The sequence below is a fragment of the Oncorhynchus mykiss genome, chromosome 2 (genome assembly GCF_057628025.1).
Source record: "Oncorhynchus mykiss isolate SJ-2025 chromosome 2, ASM5762802v1, whole genome shotgun sequence".
Lineage (NCBI taxonomy): Eukaryota > Metazoa > Chordata > Actinopteri > Salmoniformes > Salmonidae > Oncorhynchus > Oncorhynchus mykiss.
Window position 1 is genome coordinate 49,003,687 of NC_143023.1, and position 20,249 is coordinate 49,023,935.

The 20,249-nt window shown below is 43.1% G+C and overlaps 1 protein-coding gene across 1 annotated transcript; it reads left to right on the forward strand.

Moving 5' to 3' along the window:
* The first annotated feature begins 12,669 nt into the window (after nt 1-12,669).
* On the forward strand, nt 12,670-15,479 carry LOC149985128 (uncharacterized). The gene is made up of 2 exons (XM_090201534.1): nt 12,670-12,896; nt 13,757-15,479. Exon 2 carries the CDS (start codon nt 14,144-14,146, stop codon nt 15,101-15,103), a length of 960 nt encoding a protein of 319 aa, XP_090057660.1. The 5' UTR covers nt 12,670-12,896; nt 13,757-14,143; the 3' UTR covers nt 15,104-15,479.
* Nucleotides 15,480-20,249: the final 4,770 nt, after the last annotated feature.

The following is a 20,249-nucleotide window of genomic DNA, read 5'->3' on the forward strand; positions in this document are numbered from 1 at the left end:
CTGTATTGTCACGCCCTGGTCTTAGTATTTTGTGTTTTCTTTATTATTTTGGTCAGGCCAGGGTGTGACATGGGTTTATTATGTGGTGTGTTTAGTCTTGTTTTTTTGTAGGTATTGGGATTGTGGTATAGTGGGGTTTTCTAGAAAAGTCTATGGTTGCCTGAAGTGGTTCTCAATCAGAGGCAGGTGTTTATCGTTGTCTCTGATTGGGAACCATATTTAGGCAGCCATATTCAGCAATAGTGTTTTGTGGGTGATTGTTCCTGTCTCTGTGTTAGTTTGCACCAGATAGGCTGTTTAGGTTTTCGTGTTACGTTTCTTGTTTTTGTATTGTTCGTTTTTCATCTTTATTAAAGATGTATAAAAATTACCACGCTGCATTTTGGTCCGCCTCGCCTTCACCGCAAGAAAACCGTAACATGTATCCTGTGCACTTGACCAGTAAACTTTGATTTGATTTTGATTTTAGCTGTCCCACGATGAGGACAACGAAAAACCGGGCTCAAGGAATTGAACAGTTAAGCCTATGTCCTGCATCTCCCATCACTCATCACTCACCCACTGTCTGAATCAATTTTACAGCCAGTGCTTGTGCCCTCCCGCCAAAAAAACACACACTTACAACCCAGTTGGCCATCTCTCAGAGCCTCTTCACACTTACTACACTTTTCGTAAAATGATGGGATCAGATAATTTTTCTAATCAGGTCATATGGTATAAAAAAAAAACTTAAAAGATAGGGATGCATCTTGTAGGCCTTTGAGTTTGTAATACATAAAGATACTTACACATTATGTCATCACCTACCAGGTGACATGATGTGTGTCTGCACCAAATACTCTCACTACTGGTGTCCCCCAGGGCTCGGTTCTAGGCCCTCTTCTCTCTATATACCAAGTCACACTGCTCCTTCATATCCTCCAAAGGCCTGCCCTCTCAAAGACATCTCCATTACAATTGACCTCTCCACAGTGTTGCCCACCCAGAGTGTAAAGAACCTTGGCGTGTCACCCCTGCTCCAGTGCACACTCCACTGGCTACCAGTGAAAGCTCACATCCACTAAAAGAACATGGTGCTTACTTACGGAACAGAAAGAGAAACTGCCCCTCCCTATCTTCAGGTTCAAACCCAAATGGAGCACTCCGTTCTGCCACCTCAGGTCTCTTTGCCCTCCCTACCCTACGGGAGGGCAGCTCCCGCTCAGCCCAGTCCAAGCTCTTCCCTGTCCTGACTCCCCAGTGGTGGAATCAGCTTTTCCATGAAGCTAGAACAGCAGAGTCCCATCCCATCTTCCCAAAACATCTGAAGCCCTACCTCTTCAAACAGTATCTTAAATAATCCCCCTCCTCACCTCGACCCACACCCCCACCCCAAACCCTCCTTCTACTTCTGACTCTACTGATACGTTATTAAGAAAATATGTACGCCTGTGATATGTGGTTATTCCACCTAGCTATTTTAAGAAGAATGCACAGACTGTAAATTGCTCTGTATAAGAGCGTCTGCTAAATGAATAAAATTGAAAAAATGTAAATTAATAATTGCAGTCAATAATTTTGTATTAAAAAGGCCCAAATATAAACAAAATTTGATCACATTCCCATTTTCTCAGAACACAAATAAATAGGCCTATTTTAAGCTATATATACTTGGGCTATAAAACATGACATTAGGTTTACACTGGCCAGGCCCAGATGGGATCATAGGCTTCTTTCTCTAGGCTACCTGCAACTCATACATGTTTTCCATTGCAATTTGCTTTTACATGTAATGATTTGCATGATATGGATAAAATTAAGCCTGGTTAGTTGTAATGTTGTAAGGTCGGCCTACTGTACGTTTATATTCATATGAGAGGGTGAATCATTCATTTTTGACAGGCTAACGTTACTCGATGAAGGCATGCTATTTGAAACTCTGTGCTTTTGTCTTGAAGCTAAAATGTAACGAGTGTAAATAGACGTGAAAATAAACCCTTTGCCAACCACAACGAAAGGTAAGACAAGGATATAATGTAAAATTTAAGAGTGGAACTCTTTCACCACCCGCTCCTCAGACACTCCTTCATATCTCGTAGTGGGAATAGGACCTCAGTCTCACGACCCCTTTGCCTCTCTGCCTCTCTGTCTTCTCCTCCCCCTAAAGATAAGTGTCAGTGTGTGCTCCAGTCATCCAAAACGTTAAGGCCTTTGGCTGGAGTCCAAGTGCTCTAACCCCCCCCCCCCAGTGCAATGTTCCAGCTGGCAGCTCTAGCCAGCTCTCTCCCCTACCTAGTCCACTACTCACTGCCTGCTGCACTCCCGGACTCCAGATAGTATCTACTGTATGGAGAGAGGAGGGGGGAATGAGAGGGGGTAAAGGAAGATAGAGCGTTAAGCGGGAGAAGAGAGATACAGTATATCAAGTGAAGTTGGGGAATGAGAGGGGGTAGAGAAAGATGGATAGAGAGAGTGAGGGTAAAAAGGGTGTAAGTGCACAGTTGTTCAAGTAGACTAGAGAGAATGAGTAACAGCAAGAGACAGGTTAGGTAGTTTGAGAAGGGAGACAGGAGTCTGAACAGTGTGTGTCTATACATGTGTGTGCTTGTGTGTATGCGTGTGTGTGTATGTACAGTATGTGTATGTAAATATCACATGCACCTTCCCCACACACACTCAACCATGGCCTGCAACACAATACGTCAGAAGGCAGATAGCAACTTCTTTACCCAGCGTACTTAAAGTGTAGTGTGTATGATAGTCGTGCCTGCTATCGCTTTTATTAATAACCTGACCTTGAATCAGGAGGCCTCAATAGCTCTCTCCTTTTAAAAGCACCTCACTGTAGTACAAAATAATAGGAGGAAAGGTCAGTAGGCTACAACTGTACAACACATAATAAGGAAATAAAGAGTACACATCCTTTGAGGTACATACAACTCCAAGAAAGAGATGAAAGTTGCACAATTATTACCATAAACCCAGTTGCAATTGAAGACATAGAAGTAGACAAAAGGTGGCTCATGGAAAGTGTAACCAAGTGTAAACAAAGTGACTTGCCAAGGGGAAGGTTTCCTTGACACGGATTAAACCTAGTCTTTGACTAAAAAAGCACTTTCAATTCAGAATCTGCATTGAACATGCTTTTTGGTGAAGGACTATGCTTAATCTCAGTCCAGGAAATCAGTTGAGAGTACCAACCGATGCAGCCGGGTGAGAGTGGGCGAGGGTTCGGAGGGTTATGATATGAGTAGGTATAGGAGGCTGCAGTGTCTCCAGCTGGCCATGGAGGGGAGGGAGAGGAGGGTAGTCTGAGAGGCTTTTCATTAGCTGGAGACCCAGAGACGCATTTAAGCCTTGCCATGACTGCTGCGGCTGCCCAGCTATATGTTTGTCTCAGCAAACATCACAGGGTTCCCACAATAGCTCAGACACACCGGTAGGATTGTCAAACATTTGCCTTGCTTTGAAATCATCAGCTACTCAGTCTTAGTAAAATATTCCAAACCACAAGGTGGCAGTAGCATTGTTTCACAATGCATGTCCGTGCGTGGAGCTTTGTGGTCTAGTCAATGTTAGCTAGTTAGCTGCGCTAATATTGTTATTGTTGAAGAAAGCCTTTGTTGATACTAACCAGATGGCCACAGCTAAATAATTAGCTAGCAAGATGACAAAGAAATAATTTTATTCACTCTCCATAACCGTATACAGACCATTGATACATTTTTAGGTAGCTGGCTAACATTAGTTAAATGATTAGCATGATTCTCTAGCTAGTTGTGGTGCTAGCTAGGTAAAGTAAAGACACTGCATTCACTCTCGGCAGCTAGCTACAGGCAGCTGCTTCGTGGAAACAGATCCATTGTGATTGAATTATAATGTTACTAGAGTGGCCAGATAGTTAGCTTGGTAAAGCATTTGGTGTTGTGTGCAGTGTGCTGCATTTAGCTACCACCACATTCGTTTCATAAGAAGAAAATGTGCGACTGCCATGCTCAGTCAGCAATCTAATGTTAGTTAGCTAGCTAGCTAACTAATAAGCTAGTGCACACATAAAATCAAACCAAAAAAAAACATTATTCAAGCACAAAACTCCTTAGCTACACTAAAACATGTAAAAAAAAAATCTGTATTAGGCAGCTTTATCGTTTTAGTTAGAACAATTCTCCTGAAAAGGGTGGATTAGACCAGACCACCTATTTTCCCTTTCTCTTGTCACTCCTGTCGGCTCTCTCTGATTGGCTCAATGTCAAGTTTTCGGGCCACTGCTGAGCATTGCGATTCTACAAGTAGAAACGGCAGTACCAGGTCGGTACATAGCAGGTACGTCTTTTGTTCTAGCAAGAGAAGGAATGGCCTCCTACTGTGATAAGTACCTATCGGCAGTCTATTGGTAACTCTCATAATTACACAAACACACAGACATGCATGCACGCGCACACACACACGAGCGCCGCATGCACACACACACTGGTGGGTGGACAGGGCATGGGAGCTTCTGCTAAAACAATCCCACACAATGGCCACCATAAAATATCCATGTCCTGAGGACGTCGGGAAATGCCTTCAAAACCAGCCACTATTAGCAACAGTGAGTGCTATTACCATCAAGTAGGCTTGGGTTTTCCTAGGGCGTTGTGGACAGGGGTGACGTGTATGTGTGTAATCCCGTGACTCTGGATCAGAAGGTTGAGTGTTTCTTTTTTTTGTTTGAACCCTATCCCAAACTTTAACCCTTACCTTCACCATTCGGAATGAGTGCCTAAACTTAATGTTTTAACCCTATCCCACACTTTAACCCTTACCTTCACCATTCGGAATGAGTGCCTGAATTCAATGTTTTAACCCTATCCAAAACTTTAACCCTTACCTTCACCATTCGGAATGAGTGCCTAAACGTAATGTTTTAACCCTATCCCAAACTTTAACCCTTACCTTCACCATTCTGAATGAGTGCCTACACTTAATATTTTAACCCTATCCCAAACTTTAACCCTTACCTTCACCATTCTGAATGAGTGCCTACACTTAATATTTTAACCTTATCCCAAACTTGAACCCTTACCTTCACCCTTCGGAATGAGTGCCTACACTTAATGTTTTAACCATATCCCAAACTTTAACCCTTACCTTCACCATTCTGAATGAGTGCCTACACTTAATGTTTAACCCTATCCCAAACTTGAACCCTTACCTTCACCATTCTGAATGAGTGCCTACACTTAATATTTTAACCCTATCCCAAACTTTAACCCTTACCTTCACCATTCTGAATGAGTGCCTAAACTTAATGTTTTAACCCTATCCCAAACTTTAACCCTTACCTTCACCATTCATAATGAGCGCCTAAACTTAATGTTTTAACCCTATCCCAAACTTTAACCCTTACCTTCACCATTCAGAATGGGCGCCTAAACTTAATGTTTTAACCCTATCCCAAACTTTAACCCTTACCTTCACCATTCAGAATGAGCGCCTAAACTTAATGTTTTAACCATATCCAAAATCTTAATCCTTAAATTTTTAACGTTTGGAACAACTTCAAAATTGGACATTTGGAGAAACGGAGCGATACTGAGCAGGACGAGTCAACCCAGTTTGTCAAAAACACTTAGGACGTTAAGGAGCATATGTGGATAAACGTCTATTTCTGCAGTGAGACTATGAGAGCTTGTTGAAAATAGGACCTAATTGCACAATGAGCAATGTTTCATCTCCAGACTGGCTCTGGAACCTGTAGACTTGGGGTTAATAAGTCTGCCTGCTTCCAACCACTAAATGGGGCAAGGGTAGAATTACAAGGGGACTGATCAGACAAGCATATGAAGGGTCCCCTTCTAAGGCTAGACCAGTGGAGCCTGAATGGAGCCCCTGCCAGACACAGTTGCCCTTAGGGGCGACCGTCTTTTATGTCCCACCAGACAGCACTTTTGCGTCTAGGAAGGTTCTTACTGTGAAATTGTTGTTTGGAATCAAGCTGTCTTTAAAACAGAAGCCTCAGAATGCCTGCCTAGCCCTTTCATTAAAATAATTTGCAGAATTTCTGGCAATTAAAGCAAATGGATGCAGTTGGCTTCAAATAGCGCTATGGCTGGAGGTGTGGGCTGTGTTTTGGGCTCTCCGGGTTGGTTGTGTGTGTGTTTATTATGTTTGACTTGTCCAATCTTGAATGTTTGTTTGTGATGATGACAATGACGATATCATAAGCTAAACATAGCACTGACACACACTATACAACAAATAAGAATGACAATAAGCATTACAGTATGCCATAAGGTAAAACATCTGTCCATATAGGAATCTGCTCCAAGCCATTTTTCTCATTTGCAATCTGTTATGACAAACCTCACAGTTTGGCTTCCTCATCAGTATGTACATTCAAATTAACTTGCGGTGTGAACACAGGATAACTAAGCGTGATTTGGCATAGCCCACAATCTCTTAATTAGAAAATGTCATTTTCCTGTCGTTTCAATATGCCTTGACTTGCACTGTCAAGACTTCGGGCATGCGCTGAATTATAATAAGGTCATGCAAAAGTAATGCAGCAGTATCAGCTTACACACAGTGTGCCGACAGGCATTCATAGATACGCATGCTATTGAGATATATTTATGCATGTCTATGTCTATGCACATGAATACGCTGTAAGGACAGGCACAAAAACAGACACACAGCTACAGTAGATATAAGTATTGCCTGTTACAACAGGACAGAGATTTCACTTTCATGTCGACTATCCTTGAAAAACAGAATAGAAAGAGGAAATGAGAGCTAGATGAGTAAAGAGTGAGTGAGTGAGTCAGAGAAAGAGAAGTAAAGATTGTGATACTGTGTGTTACTTATTTCTCTATGGGCCCTGGTCAAAAGTAGTGCACTATAAAGGGAATATGGTGCAATTTGGGACACAGCCTACCTCTTTCTTGCTTGGTCCAAGACACAACACCTAGTCCTTTCTCTCAGCAGTTTGTAGATACAAAACAACTGGATAGGTTTAAGCAATATCCAGCACAGTATCAAAGCTGGCGAAATCTATAGTTTGCATAATGTTGTACATTTTCACATAATTCATCCAACCAGGTTGACATGTCTAGTCATATCGCTCAGGTCTTCCCAGTTCGCAATAAACACTTGGAAGGTCGGCATCCCTCCAGAGGTGTCGGGCGCCATGCAACAGCTTTTTTTGCACAGCCCTCTCTCCCTTCTCCCGACCGGTGACAGCTGTCAGTCGGAGGCAGGATGCTTTTTTCAGCGTCAAGCCAGCGGCATGATTACTCCCTGTCGCCACTTATTTGTATATCTTTATGGATTTTTATTATTTGATACATTGGTTGCCATTTGAAAAAGGTTTGTTGAAAGCACTGTAAGTGATTATGTGTTTGCACAATATATCAGATAACGATGGACAGTCCTGGACACCTGGATCCACCAGTGACAACATATCAAATCCAGTGAAATCAAATGTTATTGTCAATGGCGACAAAAGTGACATAGTAATCAAATAAGTAACATAGGACGCAATCAAATAAGTGACATCGTAAATATGTAACGTACTAATAAAAGTCAAAGTTAACTAAATCAAGCACAAGAGGCGTATGATAGAATAAAATAATCTCTAAATGAAAATAAGATTTAAAAAAATAGCCTACAGAGTATAGTAAGGACATTGTTTGCCCGTGTGAATAGTGAGTGGAATAAGGGACATAGCATTAGCAGCATATGATGTATATACATTAATAGTGCAGTAAGATGACACAACTGTTACATTGGTCCAGTAGACAAATACATTTCAGTGTGCGAATCACACCATGACATTCAGGGGTCTCTATTGAGTGCAAGCGCCTAATAACTGTGAAAATGATTTAGCTTGTAATGTTGCATGAACACAACCATTCATGATATTTTAATTTGATTATCAAACAAATCACTTCAAAAGTAGGCTACATGTTCGTCCACTCCATAAGAATTCCAGCATCCTATACTCATGCCATTGATGAATGGTAAAAGACATCTGTTACAAAACACCAAAAAAGTGATCCTAATGACATTCCATTGATCTGGCCTGCATTAATTAATGTGTATTGCCTGACACATTTACCTTTTTTGTAGCCTGAAAAGTTGGAACATCTGAACTGGGTTTTAAACTGTTTTAAACAGTTTTGAACTGGGTTTTAAACTGAAGAAAGTGATGGTCACCCTAACAGACACCTTTAACTTACTAAACTAGGCTACAATGTGCATCACCATGAACTTCAAATAGGCCTATTGGTAGCCAGTGATGTAGTGGTAAACAAAACAAAGTGGGTAAACTCTGATTGCTCTGATTAAAAAAAATTTAACTCTCCCTCAATGTATTTTTCTGAAAAAGGTGGGTAAGGACTAGGCCTACAACACTGCCAGTACCCTACTCTCTCAGCAGAGGCAATTTTACACACATGAACACACGCAGAACAGGTAGCCTACATTTAATATAATACATGAGTTTAATCAAAACATTTTTTACACCCAAGTTCATGAGTTGTCCATAAACACGAGTTAATGTTTGTAGTCTTCACAGATCATGTGACATAAAACACAACCTTTCTTTCCTTACATTAGTGACATTTATGACAGTGTTATTTGTCATTATTAAGCATTTATTGAATTAGAACATTGAACTTAAACTCTGACCTCGGAAACTGCACTGTAAGTCTAGCTATGCCTATGTAACATTTCATTATGTTTCGCCCTGAAAACAGTTTGCATGTGCACACAAATCCAAAATAATGTAGGCCCATGCTGACAGGTGTATAAAATCAAGCACACAGCCATGAAATCTCCATAGACAAACATTGGTAGTAGAATGGCCTTACTGAAGAGCTCAGTGACTTTCAACGTGCCACCGTCATAGGATGACACCTTTCCAACAAGTCAGTGCCTCAAATTACTGCCCTGCTAGAGCGGCCCCAGTCAACTGTAAGTGCTGTTATTGTGAAGTGGAAATGTCTAGGAGCAGCAACGGCACAGAACGGGAGCGCGCAAGTAGAGCGTAAAAATCGTCTGTCCTCGGTTGCAACACTCACTACCGAATTCCGAACTGCCTCTAGAAGCCAAGTCAGCACAATAACTGTTCCTTGGGAGCGTCATGAAATGGGTTTCCATGGCCGAGCAGCCGCACACAAGCCTAAGATCGCCATTGGACGCTGGAGCAGTGGAAACGCATTCACTGGAGGGATGAATCAGGCTTTACCATCTGGAAGTCTAACAGACAAATCTGGGTTTGGCGGATGCCAGGAGAACGCTACCTGCCCCAATGCATAGTGACTGTAAAGTTTGGTGGAGGAGGAATAATGGTCTGGGGCTGTTTTTCATGGTTCGGGCTAGGCCCCTTAGTTCCAGTGAAGGGAAATCTTAACGCTACAGCATACAATGACATTCTAGACAATACTGTGCTTCCAACTTTGTGGCAACAGTTTGGGGAAGGCCTTCTCCTGTTTCAGCTTGACAATGTCCCTGTGCACAAAGCGAGGTCCATACAGAAATGGTTTATTGAGATCGTTGTGGAATATCTTGACTAGCCTGCATATAGCACTGACCTCAACCCCATCGAACACCTTTGGGATGAATAGGAACACTGACTGCGAGCCAGGCCTAATTGCCCAACATCAGTGCCAAAAGTTGGACTTTTGTTGCATTTAGGAGTCTCATTCAGGGGAGCTGAGTCACCTTGGTGTGTACAGAATATGAATAAATGGTAAGTGTGTGGTAGGGTGCAGTAGTCAGCCCAGGGTTCAGCTGTTGGAACAGTCTTGTGGCTTGGGTGTCGTGGCTAGCTTTGAGACAAGTGGTCCGAGACTTTAAGTTTACCCTCATTTCAGCGGATCCCTCTCCCATGTGCGCTGCCTCCTCCCACCTTCAAAATTGGTGGCCCATTTCAGGTAACGGGGGACCTGAATCTGGACCCCCTCATCCGTGGCATCTCGGGTTGTAGGGTTCTTCCGAATGGCTTGTATACACAAAGAAAGAACATTGAGTTACATATGAATCGCACATGAGTTTAAGCATTTACTTAATGGGCAAAAAAACTTTGTAACACATTTATTAATATCAAAACGAAGAATGGTCTTCAGAAACAAGTCCCTGAAACAGGCCTTATCCCCTGCCCCAGTGCAGGTTGTGGCGATGGCAAGACGGTTTGACAGAATGCAAGTCACCCATTACAGAAAGAAACCTAAGCTTCAAAATGTAAGAGAGGTATTAGGAATGACACAATATGTTAACATATTTCCCTCCCCTACCCCTATATTTTATATACATTTATTGTGACAGTCTGTAAAGACAGATGGCAGATATGTCCAATAAGTATTTACATTTCAGTTATGTTCTTACATTCATGTCTGCAGCCCAAACTTGGCACCGTTGCCGTGTAGTAGTGTCTCACTCATGGCCTGCTGTTTGAAACAATAATGTTACATTGGCATTAAGGACAACAAAGTCAAGGTATTGGAGTGGCCATCACAAAGCCCTGACCTCAATCATATAGAAAATGTGTGGGCAGAACTGAAAAAGTGTGTGCGAGCAAGGAGGCCTACAAACCTGCATCAGTTACATCAGCTCTGTGTGGAGGAATGGGCTGAAATTCACCCAACTTATTGTGGGAAGCTTGTGGAAGGCTACCCGAAACGTTTGACGCAACTTAAACAATTTAAAGGCAATGCTACCAAATACTAATTGAGTGTATGTAAACTTCTGACCCACTGGGAATGTGATGAAAGAAATAAAACCTAAAATAAATTATTCTCTCTGCTATTATTCTGACATTTCACAATCTTAAAATAAAGTGGTGATCCTAACTGACCTAAGACAGGGAATCTTTACTAAGATGAATTGTCAGGAATTGTAAAAAACTGAGTTGAAATGTATTTGGCTATGGTGTATGTCAACTTCTGACTTCAACTGTTTATATATATACAGTGCCTTGTGAAAGTATTCGGCCCCCTTGAACTTTGCGACCTTTTGCCACATTTCAGGCTTCAAACATAAAGATATAAAACTGTATTTGTTTGTGAAGAATCAACAACAAGTGGGACACAATCATGAAGTGGAACGATATTTATTGGATATTTCAAACTTTTTTAACAAATCAAAAACTGAAAAATTGGGCATGCAAAATTATTCACCCCTTTACTTTCAGTGCAGCAAACTCTCTCCAGAAGTTCAGTGAGGATCTCTGAATGATCCAATGTTGACCTAAATGACTAATGATGATAAATACAATCCACCTGTGTGTAATCAAGTCTCCGTATAAATGCAGCTGCACTGTGATAGTCTCAGAGGTCCGTTAAAAGCGCAGAGAGCATCATGAAGAACAAGGAACACACCAGGCAGGTCCGAGATACTGTTGTGAAGAAGTTTAAAGCCGGATTTGGATACAAAAAGATTTCCCAAGCTTTAAACATCCCAAGGAGCACTGTGCAAGCGATAATATTGAAATGAAAGGAGTATCAGACCACTGCAAATCTACCAAGACCTGGCCGTCCCTCTAAACTTTCAACTCATACAAGGAGAAGACTGATCAGAGATGCAGCCAAGAGGCCCATGATCACTCTGGATGAACTGCAGAGATCTACAGCTGAGGTGGGAGACTCTGTCCATAGGACAACAATCAGTCGTATATTGCACAAATCTGGCCTTTATGGAAGAGTGGCAAGAAGAAAGCCATTTCTTAAAGATATCCATAAAAAGTGTCGTTTAAAGTTTGCCACAAGCCACCTGGGAGACACACCAAACATGTGGAAGAAGGTGCTCTGGTCAAATGAAACCAAAATTGAACTTTTTGGCAACAATGCAAAACGTTATGTTTGGCGTAAAAGCAACACAGCTGAACACACCATCCCCACTGTCAAACATGGTGGTGGCAGCATCATGGTTTGGGCCTGCTTTTCTTCAGCAGGGACAGGGAAGATGGTTAAAATTGATGGGAAGATGGATGGAGCCAAATACAGGACCATTCTGGAAGAAAACCTGATGGAGTCTGCAAAAGACCTGAGACTGGGACGGAGATTTGTCTTCCAACAAGACAATGATCCAAAACATAAAGCAAAATCTACAATGGAATGGTTCAAAAATAAACATATCCAGGTGTTAGAATGGCCAAGTCAAAGTCCAGACCTGAATCCAATCGAGAATGGATTGAAAGAACTGAAAACTGCTGTTCACAAATGCTCTCCATCCAACCTCACTGAGCTCGAGCTGTTTTGCAAGGAGGAATGGGAAAAAATGTCAGTCTCTTGATGTGCAAAACTGATAGAGACATACCCCAAGTGACTTACAGCTGTAATCGCAGCAAAAGGTGGCGCTACAAAGTATTAACTTAAGGGGGCTGAATAATTTTGCAAGCCCAATTTTTCGGTTTTTGATTTGTTAAAAGAGTTTGAAATATCCAATAAATGTCGTTCCATTTCATGATTGTGTCCCACTTGTTGTTGATTCTTCACAAAAATATACAGTTTTATATCTTTATGTTTGAAGCCTGAAATGTGGCAAAAGGTCGCAAAGTTCAAGGGGGCCGAATACTTTCGCAAGGCACTGTATATACTGTTTGCTATGAAAGTCCCACCTACTTCCTGGATCATGTCCCATACAGTTTTTGAATAAGCTTCAAGATTATATAATCAATCCAGGAAGTAGGCGGGACTTTCATAGTGTATTAAAACAACAAAGAAGTCACTTCAAACAACGATCACTGTTTTTTCTCTCTCTGACATCATTGCACATAATGGAACAGAAGAGTATGAACAAAACTTTTTTTATTTTTTACCATGATGCTGGATTCTCCTCTCTGTTTCTTCAACAAAAACCAAACCAAAAATAATGCATCAGAGTGAACAGTGGCACTGTTTCACCGTGGGGGGAAATCAGACACAGGATACAGACACGTAAATGGAACTTAATTCCTTTTAAACACACTTTCTTCTTTGTGCATATTCTGAATTTGACTTTAATCTTGGGGAAACACATGCCAGCCAGCTACACGTACGGTGTGCCGATCACAGAAATGGAGGCTTGGTGTGTCAAAAGATACAAATATTCTGACCTTGACTTAATGTTCTAATGCACTGTAATTTACAAATGGATAAGAGCTATTGATAAGAGCTAGGTAAATGAGTAATCCGTTTGGATAAGGGGATTGTAAATATAAATGATAATATTTTTAGATACATTTTATCTTATGATTGCTGGAGATGTGAAACCAGTCATATGGCAGAACTCTGAAAAGCAAATCAAATTTTATTTGTCACATACAATACAATACAAGTGTAGACCTTACTGTGAAATGCTTACTTACAAGCCCTTAACCAACAATGCAGTTTTAAGAAAATAAAAGTGAAGAAAATGTTTGCTAAATAAACTAAAGTAAAAAAATAACCCAATAAAATAACAATAATGATGCTGTCACACCCTGACCATAGTTTGCGTTGTATGTTTCTATGTTTTGTTTGGTCAGGGTGTGATCTCAGTGGGCATTCTATGTTGGATGTCTTGTTTGTCTGTTTTTGTGTTTGGGCCTGATATGGTCCTCTATTAGAGGCAGGTGTTAGTCATTGTCTCTGATTGGGAGCCATATTTAGGTAGCCTGTTTTGTGTTGGGTTTTGTGTTTGGTTGTCTCCTTTGTACCACACAGGACTGTTTCGGGTTTTCACGGTTCTTGGTTTGTAGTTTATTCATGTATAGATTCATTATTAAAGAACCATGAATTATAACCACGCTGCATTTTGGTCCGCCTCTCCTTCACAGGAAGAATCCCGTTACAGAACCACCCACCAAAACAGGACCAAGCGGCGTGGTAACGGGCAACAGCAACAGCGGCCAAAAACACAGGACTTGTGGACATGGGAGGAAATCCTCGACGGGAGAGGACCCTGGGCTAAGCCAGGGGAGTGTAGCCGCCCCAAGGTAGAGCAGGAGAAGCGGCAGCAGGAGCAGCGCAAAGAGGAATGGACATGGGAGGACGAATTGGACGGTAGAGGACACTGGGCACAGCCAGGAGATTATCGCCTCCCCAAAGAAGAGCTGGAGGCAGCGAAGGCGGAGAGGCGCTGGTATGAGGAGGCAGCACGGCGGCGTGGATGGAAGCCCGAGAGTCAGCCCCAAAAATGTCTTGGGGGGAGGCACGCAGGGAGTATGGCGAAGCCAGGTAGGAGACCTGCGCCAACTTCCTGTGCTTACCGGGGGGTGAGAGAGACTGGGCAGGCACCGTGTTATGCTGTGGAGCGCACGGTGTCCCCAGTGCGGGTGCATAGCCCGGTGCGGTACATACCAGCTCCTCGTATCGGCCGGGCTAGAGTGGGCATCGAGCCAGGTGCCATGAACCGGGCTATTCCACCTCGCCGCACTGGCAGGGCGACCGGGAGCATTCAACCAGGAAAGGTTGGGCAGGCTCAGTGCTCAAGAGCTCCAGTGCGCCTGCACGGTCCGGTCTATCCAGTACCACCTCCACGTACCAGCCCTCCGGTGGCAGCCCCCCGCACCAGGATGTCTCTTTGTCTCATCCCTACAGGTGCTCCTGCCTGTCCGGCGCTGCCGGAGTCTCCCGCCTGTCCGGCGCTGCCAGAGCCTCCCTTCTCTCCAGTGCTGCCGGAGTCTCCCGCCTGTCCGGCGCTGCCAGAGCTTCCGCCCCTCCAGCACTGCCGGAGTCTCCAGTCTGCCCAGTGCCGCCTGAGCTGCCCGTCTGCCCAGCGCCATCAGAGCCGCCAGTCTGCAAGGAGCCGCCAGTGCCGCCAGTCTGCAAGGAGCCGCCTGGAGCCTCCAGGAGCCGCCAGTGCCGCCAGTCAGCCAGGATCCCCCAGTCAGCCAGGATCCGCCAGTGCCGGCAGGATCCGCCAGTCAGCCAGAATCCGCCAGAGCCGCCAGTCAGCCAGGATCTGCCAGAGCTGCCCCTCTGTCCCGAGCTGCCCCTGTCCCGAGCTGCCCCTCTGTGCTGAGCTGCCCCTTAGTCCAGTCGGGTCATTTAGAATGGTCGCCGTGGTTAGGAGGCCACGGAAGCGGACAATGAGGCGGACTAAGACTATGGTGAAGTGGGGGCCACGTCCAGCACCAGAGCCGCCACCGCGGACAGATGCCCACCCAGACCCTCCCCAATAGGTTCAGGTTTTGCAGCCGGAGTCCGCACCTTGGGGGTGGGAGGGGGGGGGGGGTACTGTCACACCATTACCATAGTTTGCTTTGTATGTTTCTATGTTTTGTTTGGTCAGGGTGTGATCTGAGTGGGCATTCTATGTTGGATGTCTTGCTTGTCTGTGTTTGGGCCTGATATGGTTCTCAATCAGAGGCAGGTGTTAGTCATTGTCTCTGATTGGGAGCCATATTTAGGTAGCCTGTTTTGTGTTGGGTTTTGTGGGTGGTTGTCTCCTGTGTCAGTGAGTGTACCACACGGGACTGTTTCGGATTTTCACGTTTCTTGTTTTGTAGTTTATTCATGTATAGTTTCATTATTAAAGAACCATGAATTATAACCACGCTTCATTTTGGTCCGCCTCTCCTTCAAAGGAAGAATCCCGTTACAGATGCTATATAAAGGGGGTACCGGTACCGAGTCAATGTGCGGGGATACAGGTTAGTCATGGTAATTGAAGTAATATGTACATGTAGAGTCGTAGCCAAAAGTTTTGAATGACACAAATATACATTTTCACAAAGTTTGCTGCATCAGTGTCTTTAGATATTTTTGTCAGATGTTGCTATGGAATACTGAAGTATGATTACAAGCATTTCATAAGTGTCAAAGGCTTTTATTGACAATTACATGAAGTTGATGCAAAGAGTAGTATTTGCAGTGTTGACACTTTTTTTTCAAGACCTCTGCAATCCGCCCTGACATGCTGTCAATTAACTTCTGGGCCACATCCTGACTGATGGCAGCCCATTCTTGCATAATCAATGCTTGGAATTTGTGGGTTTTTGTTTGTCCACCCGCCTCTTCAGGATTGACCACAAGTTCTCAATGGGATTAAGGTCTGGGGAGTTTCCTGGCCACGGACCCAAAATATCAATGTTTTGTTCCCCGAGCCACTTAGTTATCACTTTTGCCTTATGGCAAGGTGCTCCATCATGCTGGAAAAGGCATTGTTCGTCACCAAACTGTTCCTGGATGGTTGGGAGAAGTTGCTCTCGGAGGATGTGCTGGTACCATTCTTTATTCATGGCTGTGTTCTTAGGCAAAATTGTGAGTGAGCCCACTCCCTTGGCTGAGAAGCAACCCCACACATGAATGGGCTCAGGATACTTTACTGTTGGCATGACACAGGGCTCAACTTCTCTTCTCCGGACAAGCTTTTTTCCGGATGCCCCAAACAATCGGAAAGGGGATTCATCAGCAAAAATGACTTTACCCCAGTCCTCAGCAGCCCGATCCCTGTACCTTTTGCAGAATATCAGTCTGTCCCAGATGTTTTTCCTAGAGAGAAGTGGCTTCTTTGCTGCCCTTCTTGACACCAGGCCATCCTCAAAGTCTTTGCCTCACTGTGTGTGCAGATGCACTCGCACCTGACTGCTGCCATTCCTGAGCAAGCTCTGTACTGGTGCTGCCCCGATCCCGCAGCTGAATCAACTTTAGGAGACGGTCCTGGCGCTTGCTGGACTTTCTTGGGCAGCCTGAAGCCTTCTTCACAACAATTGAACCGCTCTCCTTGAAGTTATTGATGATCTGATAAATGGTTGATTTAGGTGCAATTTTACTGCCAGCAATATCCTTGCCTGTGAAGCCCTTTTTGTGCAAAGCAATGATGACGGCATGTGTTTCCTTGCAGGTAACCATGACTGACAGAAGAAGAACAATGATTCCAAGCACCACCCTCCCTTTGAAGCTTCCAGTCTGTTATCCGAACTCAATCAGTATGACAGAGTGATCTCCAGCCTTGTCCTCGTCACCATTCACACCTGTGTTAACGAGAGAATCACTGACATTATGTCAGCTGGTCCTTTTGTGGCAGGGCTGAAATGCAGTGGAAATGTTTTTTTGCGGAGTCAGTTCATTTGCATGGCAACGAGAGACTTTGCAATTAATTACAATTCGTTTGATCACTCTTCATAACATTCTGGAGTATATGCCAATTGCCATCATACAAACTGAGGCAGCAGACTTTGTGAAAATGTATATATTTGTGTAATTCTCAAAACTTTTGGCCACGACTGTATGCATGCGTAAAGTGACTATGTATAGATAATAAACAGCAAGTAGCAGCAATCGTATGGCCTTTTAACTTGCAGGGATTAAACCTGTTGATGCAAGCCAAATGGGTACTGCAGCCTGGAACATGTGTTGACGAAGCAAGGCATTGCGCAATGACAGTTTTGCCAAATGCAATCTTTGTGCACTCTAAAATGTTTTTATGATATGCCACAACTTTTTCTGTGTACTACTATTTTGAGAGTTTAGGACTATGGTTTTATCTCCATTTGTGTCAAAATTGAGTTATTGACATTGCCTTGTTCTGTTTTATGTTCTCTACCTATATGTAAAAAAGAATACAAGATCAAAATTACTGACAGAGTTCGAAACTTTAAAGCCAAACATCAGAGTCATGATTTTGCAGATAGGACCTTTTAGTTCCAAGCCCTCGATTTGTATAATGATAAATATTAGCCACTTCAGTTGCGACTGTCAGTAATAAGTTACATACAAGTTACAATTTAGTTTTAGTTCCCTTCAATTGGTAGCCTACATTTCTTATCATTCCACTGTTTTGTTTATCTTTATTTGCTTATTCTTTAAATGCTGGTACGTCCGTATGATTATTGCTGAGGATCACGAGTAATAGTTGATCATATGTGACTCACCACCTGGATTCGGTCTTATGTAGAAAAATGTGAAATGGTGTTTTTTACATTGGATAAAAGTAGAGACTCAGAGCTACAAAATGGTATATCATACACCTAATTTGAGGAACAATGGGACAGTAATTCTGCTTTGAACATTGATCAACTTGTAAACTCACTTTTGAGAAAATGGCCTTTGAATGTTTTGGTATCTGGTGAAGAGCTCTTCTTTGTCTACACCCATTCAGCATTGTTCACACCGTTAGCCTAAGCTTTAGCCCCACCATCTCGATTTGCTCTCGGAGCGCACACTTGACGCTCTGGTCGCTGATTTGTTTACCTCTGGATAACATGAGAACAGCATAACCAGCTCTGCAGGCAACAATTTCATTACGCTTTTTTGCAGACGTTTACTGACACCAGCCATATTCAACGGGTGTTGTATACAAGTCATGTAACATTAGCTAATAAGCCAGCCAGCTAACGTTAGCTAGTTAAACAACAATGAACAAAGTGCCAATACTATCTAATATTGGACTCTAACTACAAAAGTAAACAGCTCTGGGAAACGAATAATAACATCTGCTAGAGAGCCAGCCAGCTATCGTTAGCTAGCTAACAGTACACTTTAGCTTAAGATGTATAGCTAGCTAGCTAGGTAAACAATGAACCTAGCTAGGTAAACAATGTTTAAGACCACACACGTCACGTAACGTTAGTTAACGAGCCAGCCTACGGACATTTGCTAGTTAAACAACAATGAACAAAGTGCCAACAGTACATTTTAGCTTGAAATGAAAGCACTTTGTCAAAATTAGAAACGTGTAATATCTGAAAATGTAGCTAGCCTACGCTAGACTATCTTACCTGTATACATTAACATGCATTATGGACGCGTCTCCCTGTCAGGAATGCCATACCACGGTTGCCCTTAGTTTGAAGATGTAATCTGGAGACAGCTGTTTTCTCCATCTCTTTAGCTATCATACTCTAATTCCACTGATTTCAAAACTTGATCATCCAGAAAATGGAGAGCAACACTTGTGCAGCTGCACTACACAATACATCTTTAAAAAAGCTGTGTTTGACAGGATTACCAACACAGACTGACAAGCTCAAGTAGACAGATGCCTTCAACATGGCAGAACAATCCGAACTCAGCCAATCATGATTAGTGGGAAGGTTGCCCACTTTTTCTGTGGCTTAAGAGGTTTGCTGTGCTTATGCCACCCTTTAAATAGCACAAGTTTGTGTTATATTTGACATAGTGGGTTATGTCAGATTTGACGTTGGTGGTTATGTCACACAGTTATGCCACATTTATGAACCCTTTATAGAGCAAGACATATGGTTATAGATTATTTGTGACACATTTATGTAGTGCTTATGAAGCCTTTAGTCATAAGATGCACTTTGTTTAAAGCGGAACCGGAAATCCCATGTGAATGTCAGGTGTCATGTTTGAGAAAACTAGTGGTATCACCTTATTTATCCCTCTTTTAACCCCCACCCCCAACTCTCTCTACCCCCATTTCTCTGATAGAGTAGGTAGGATTATTCTCTAACCACTGATAGACGACCAGGTGTTTTTTTCATCCCAAAAATGGTTTACGGTTAGAGCTTCCCCTGAGGTCAGTGTTCGTGTTGTGTCTTTGCTCCTGCGGTGGGGCGCATGTCTTTGCACTATGGTACTTTATAGCAAACCAAGTGGAGGAACCTCCGCTACCGTTTATTTTTTTAAAGAATGGGCCTTTAAGGTCTTGGCGTTTTCAAACATCTGTTGTACAAATGTTAATAGTTTGGCAGAAGATTTGTATCCATAGTAAAACATTAGACCATGTTTGAATCAAACCCAAATATGGTGTTGCATTCAGGTCCCAGCACACCGGATTCACATACTCATCGAACCATCACGCCCTTGATTAGTTGAATCAGGTGTGGTAGAGGCTTGAATAGAACAGCGGCTGGGGGTCCCCGAGGAACAGATTGGGAAACACTGGGAATAATGCCTTTCATACATATAGGTCAATGTATTGGAAGACTTGTTTTCCTGCTCGCTGACTTCCTTTGGGTGTGTGAGGGAATTCAGCTCACCTGCTGTTCACTGGTCTAATTGGAGGAAAGTGATCCGGCCGGGACACAAAGAGAGAGGGCGGTGGGGTCAATCCATTAGCAGGTTAATGCACTGAGATGTGTTTGTGCTTGTGTACGTGCATGCGTGGGAATCTCTGTGTGTGTGTGTGTGTGTTGGTGTGAGAAAAAGACTGAAAAATGTTGAGTATGGTTTTGGGCCTACCTGTCTTTTCTCTCCTGCTACCGGTAAACAAAATCCAGTTTCTTTCAAAGTTCCATGGAGAGAAGGAGGGCTATCTCTCCCATGGGAGGTGACCTCTACCTGTGGGAATGTATTTGTCTCACTACCTCTCCCTTGCTCCAGATAATGCATTAGGAGGATGCATTAACCTATTTATAC

Coding starts and splice junctions, on each gene's coding strand:
- LOC149985128 (XM_090201534.1), top strand. CDS start 14,144: ATGGCGAAGCCAGGTAGGAGACCTGCGCCAACTTCCTGTGCTTACCGG.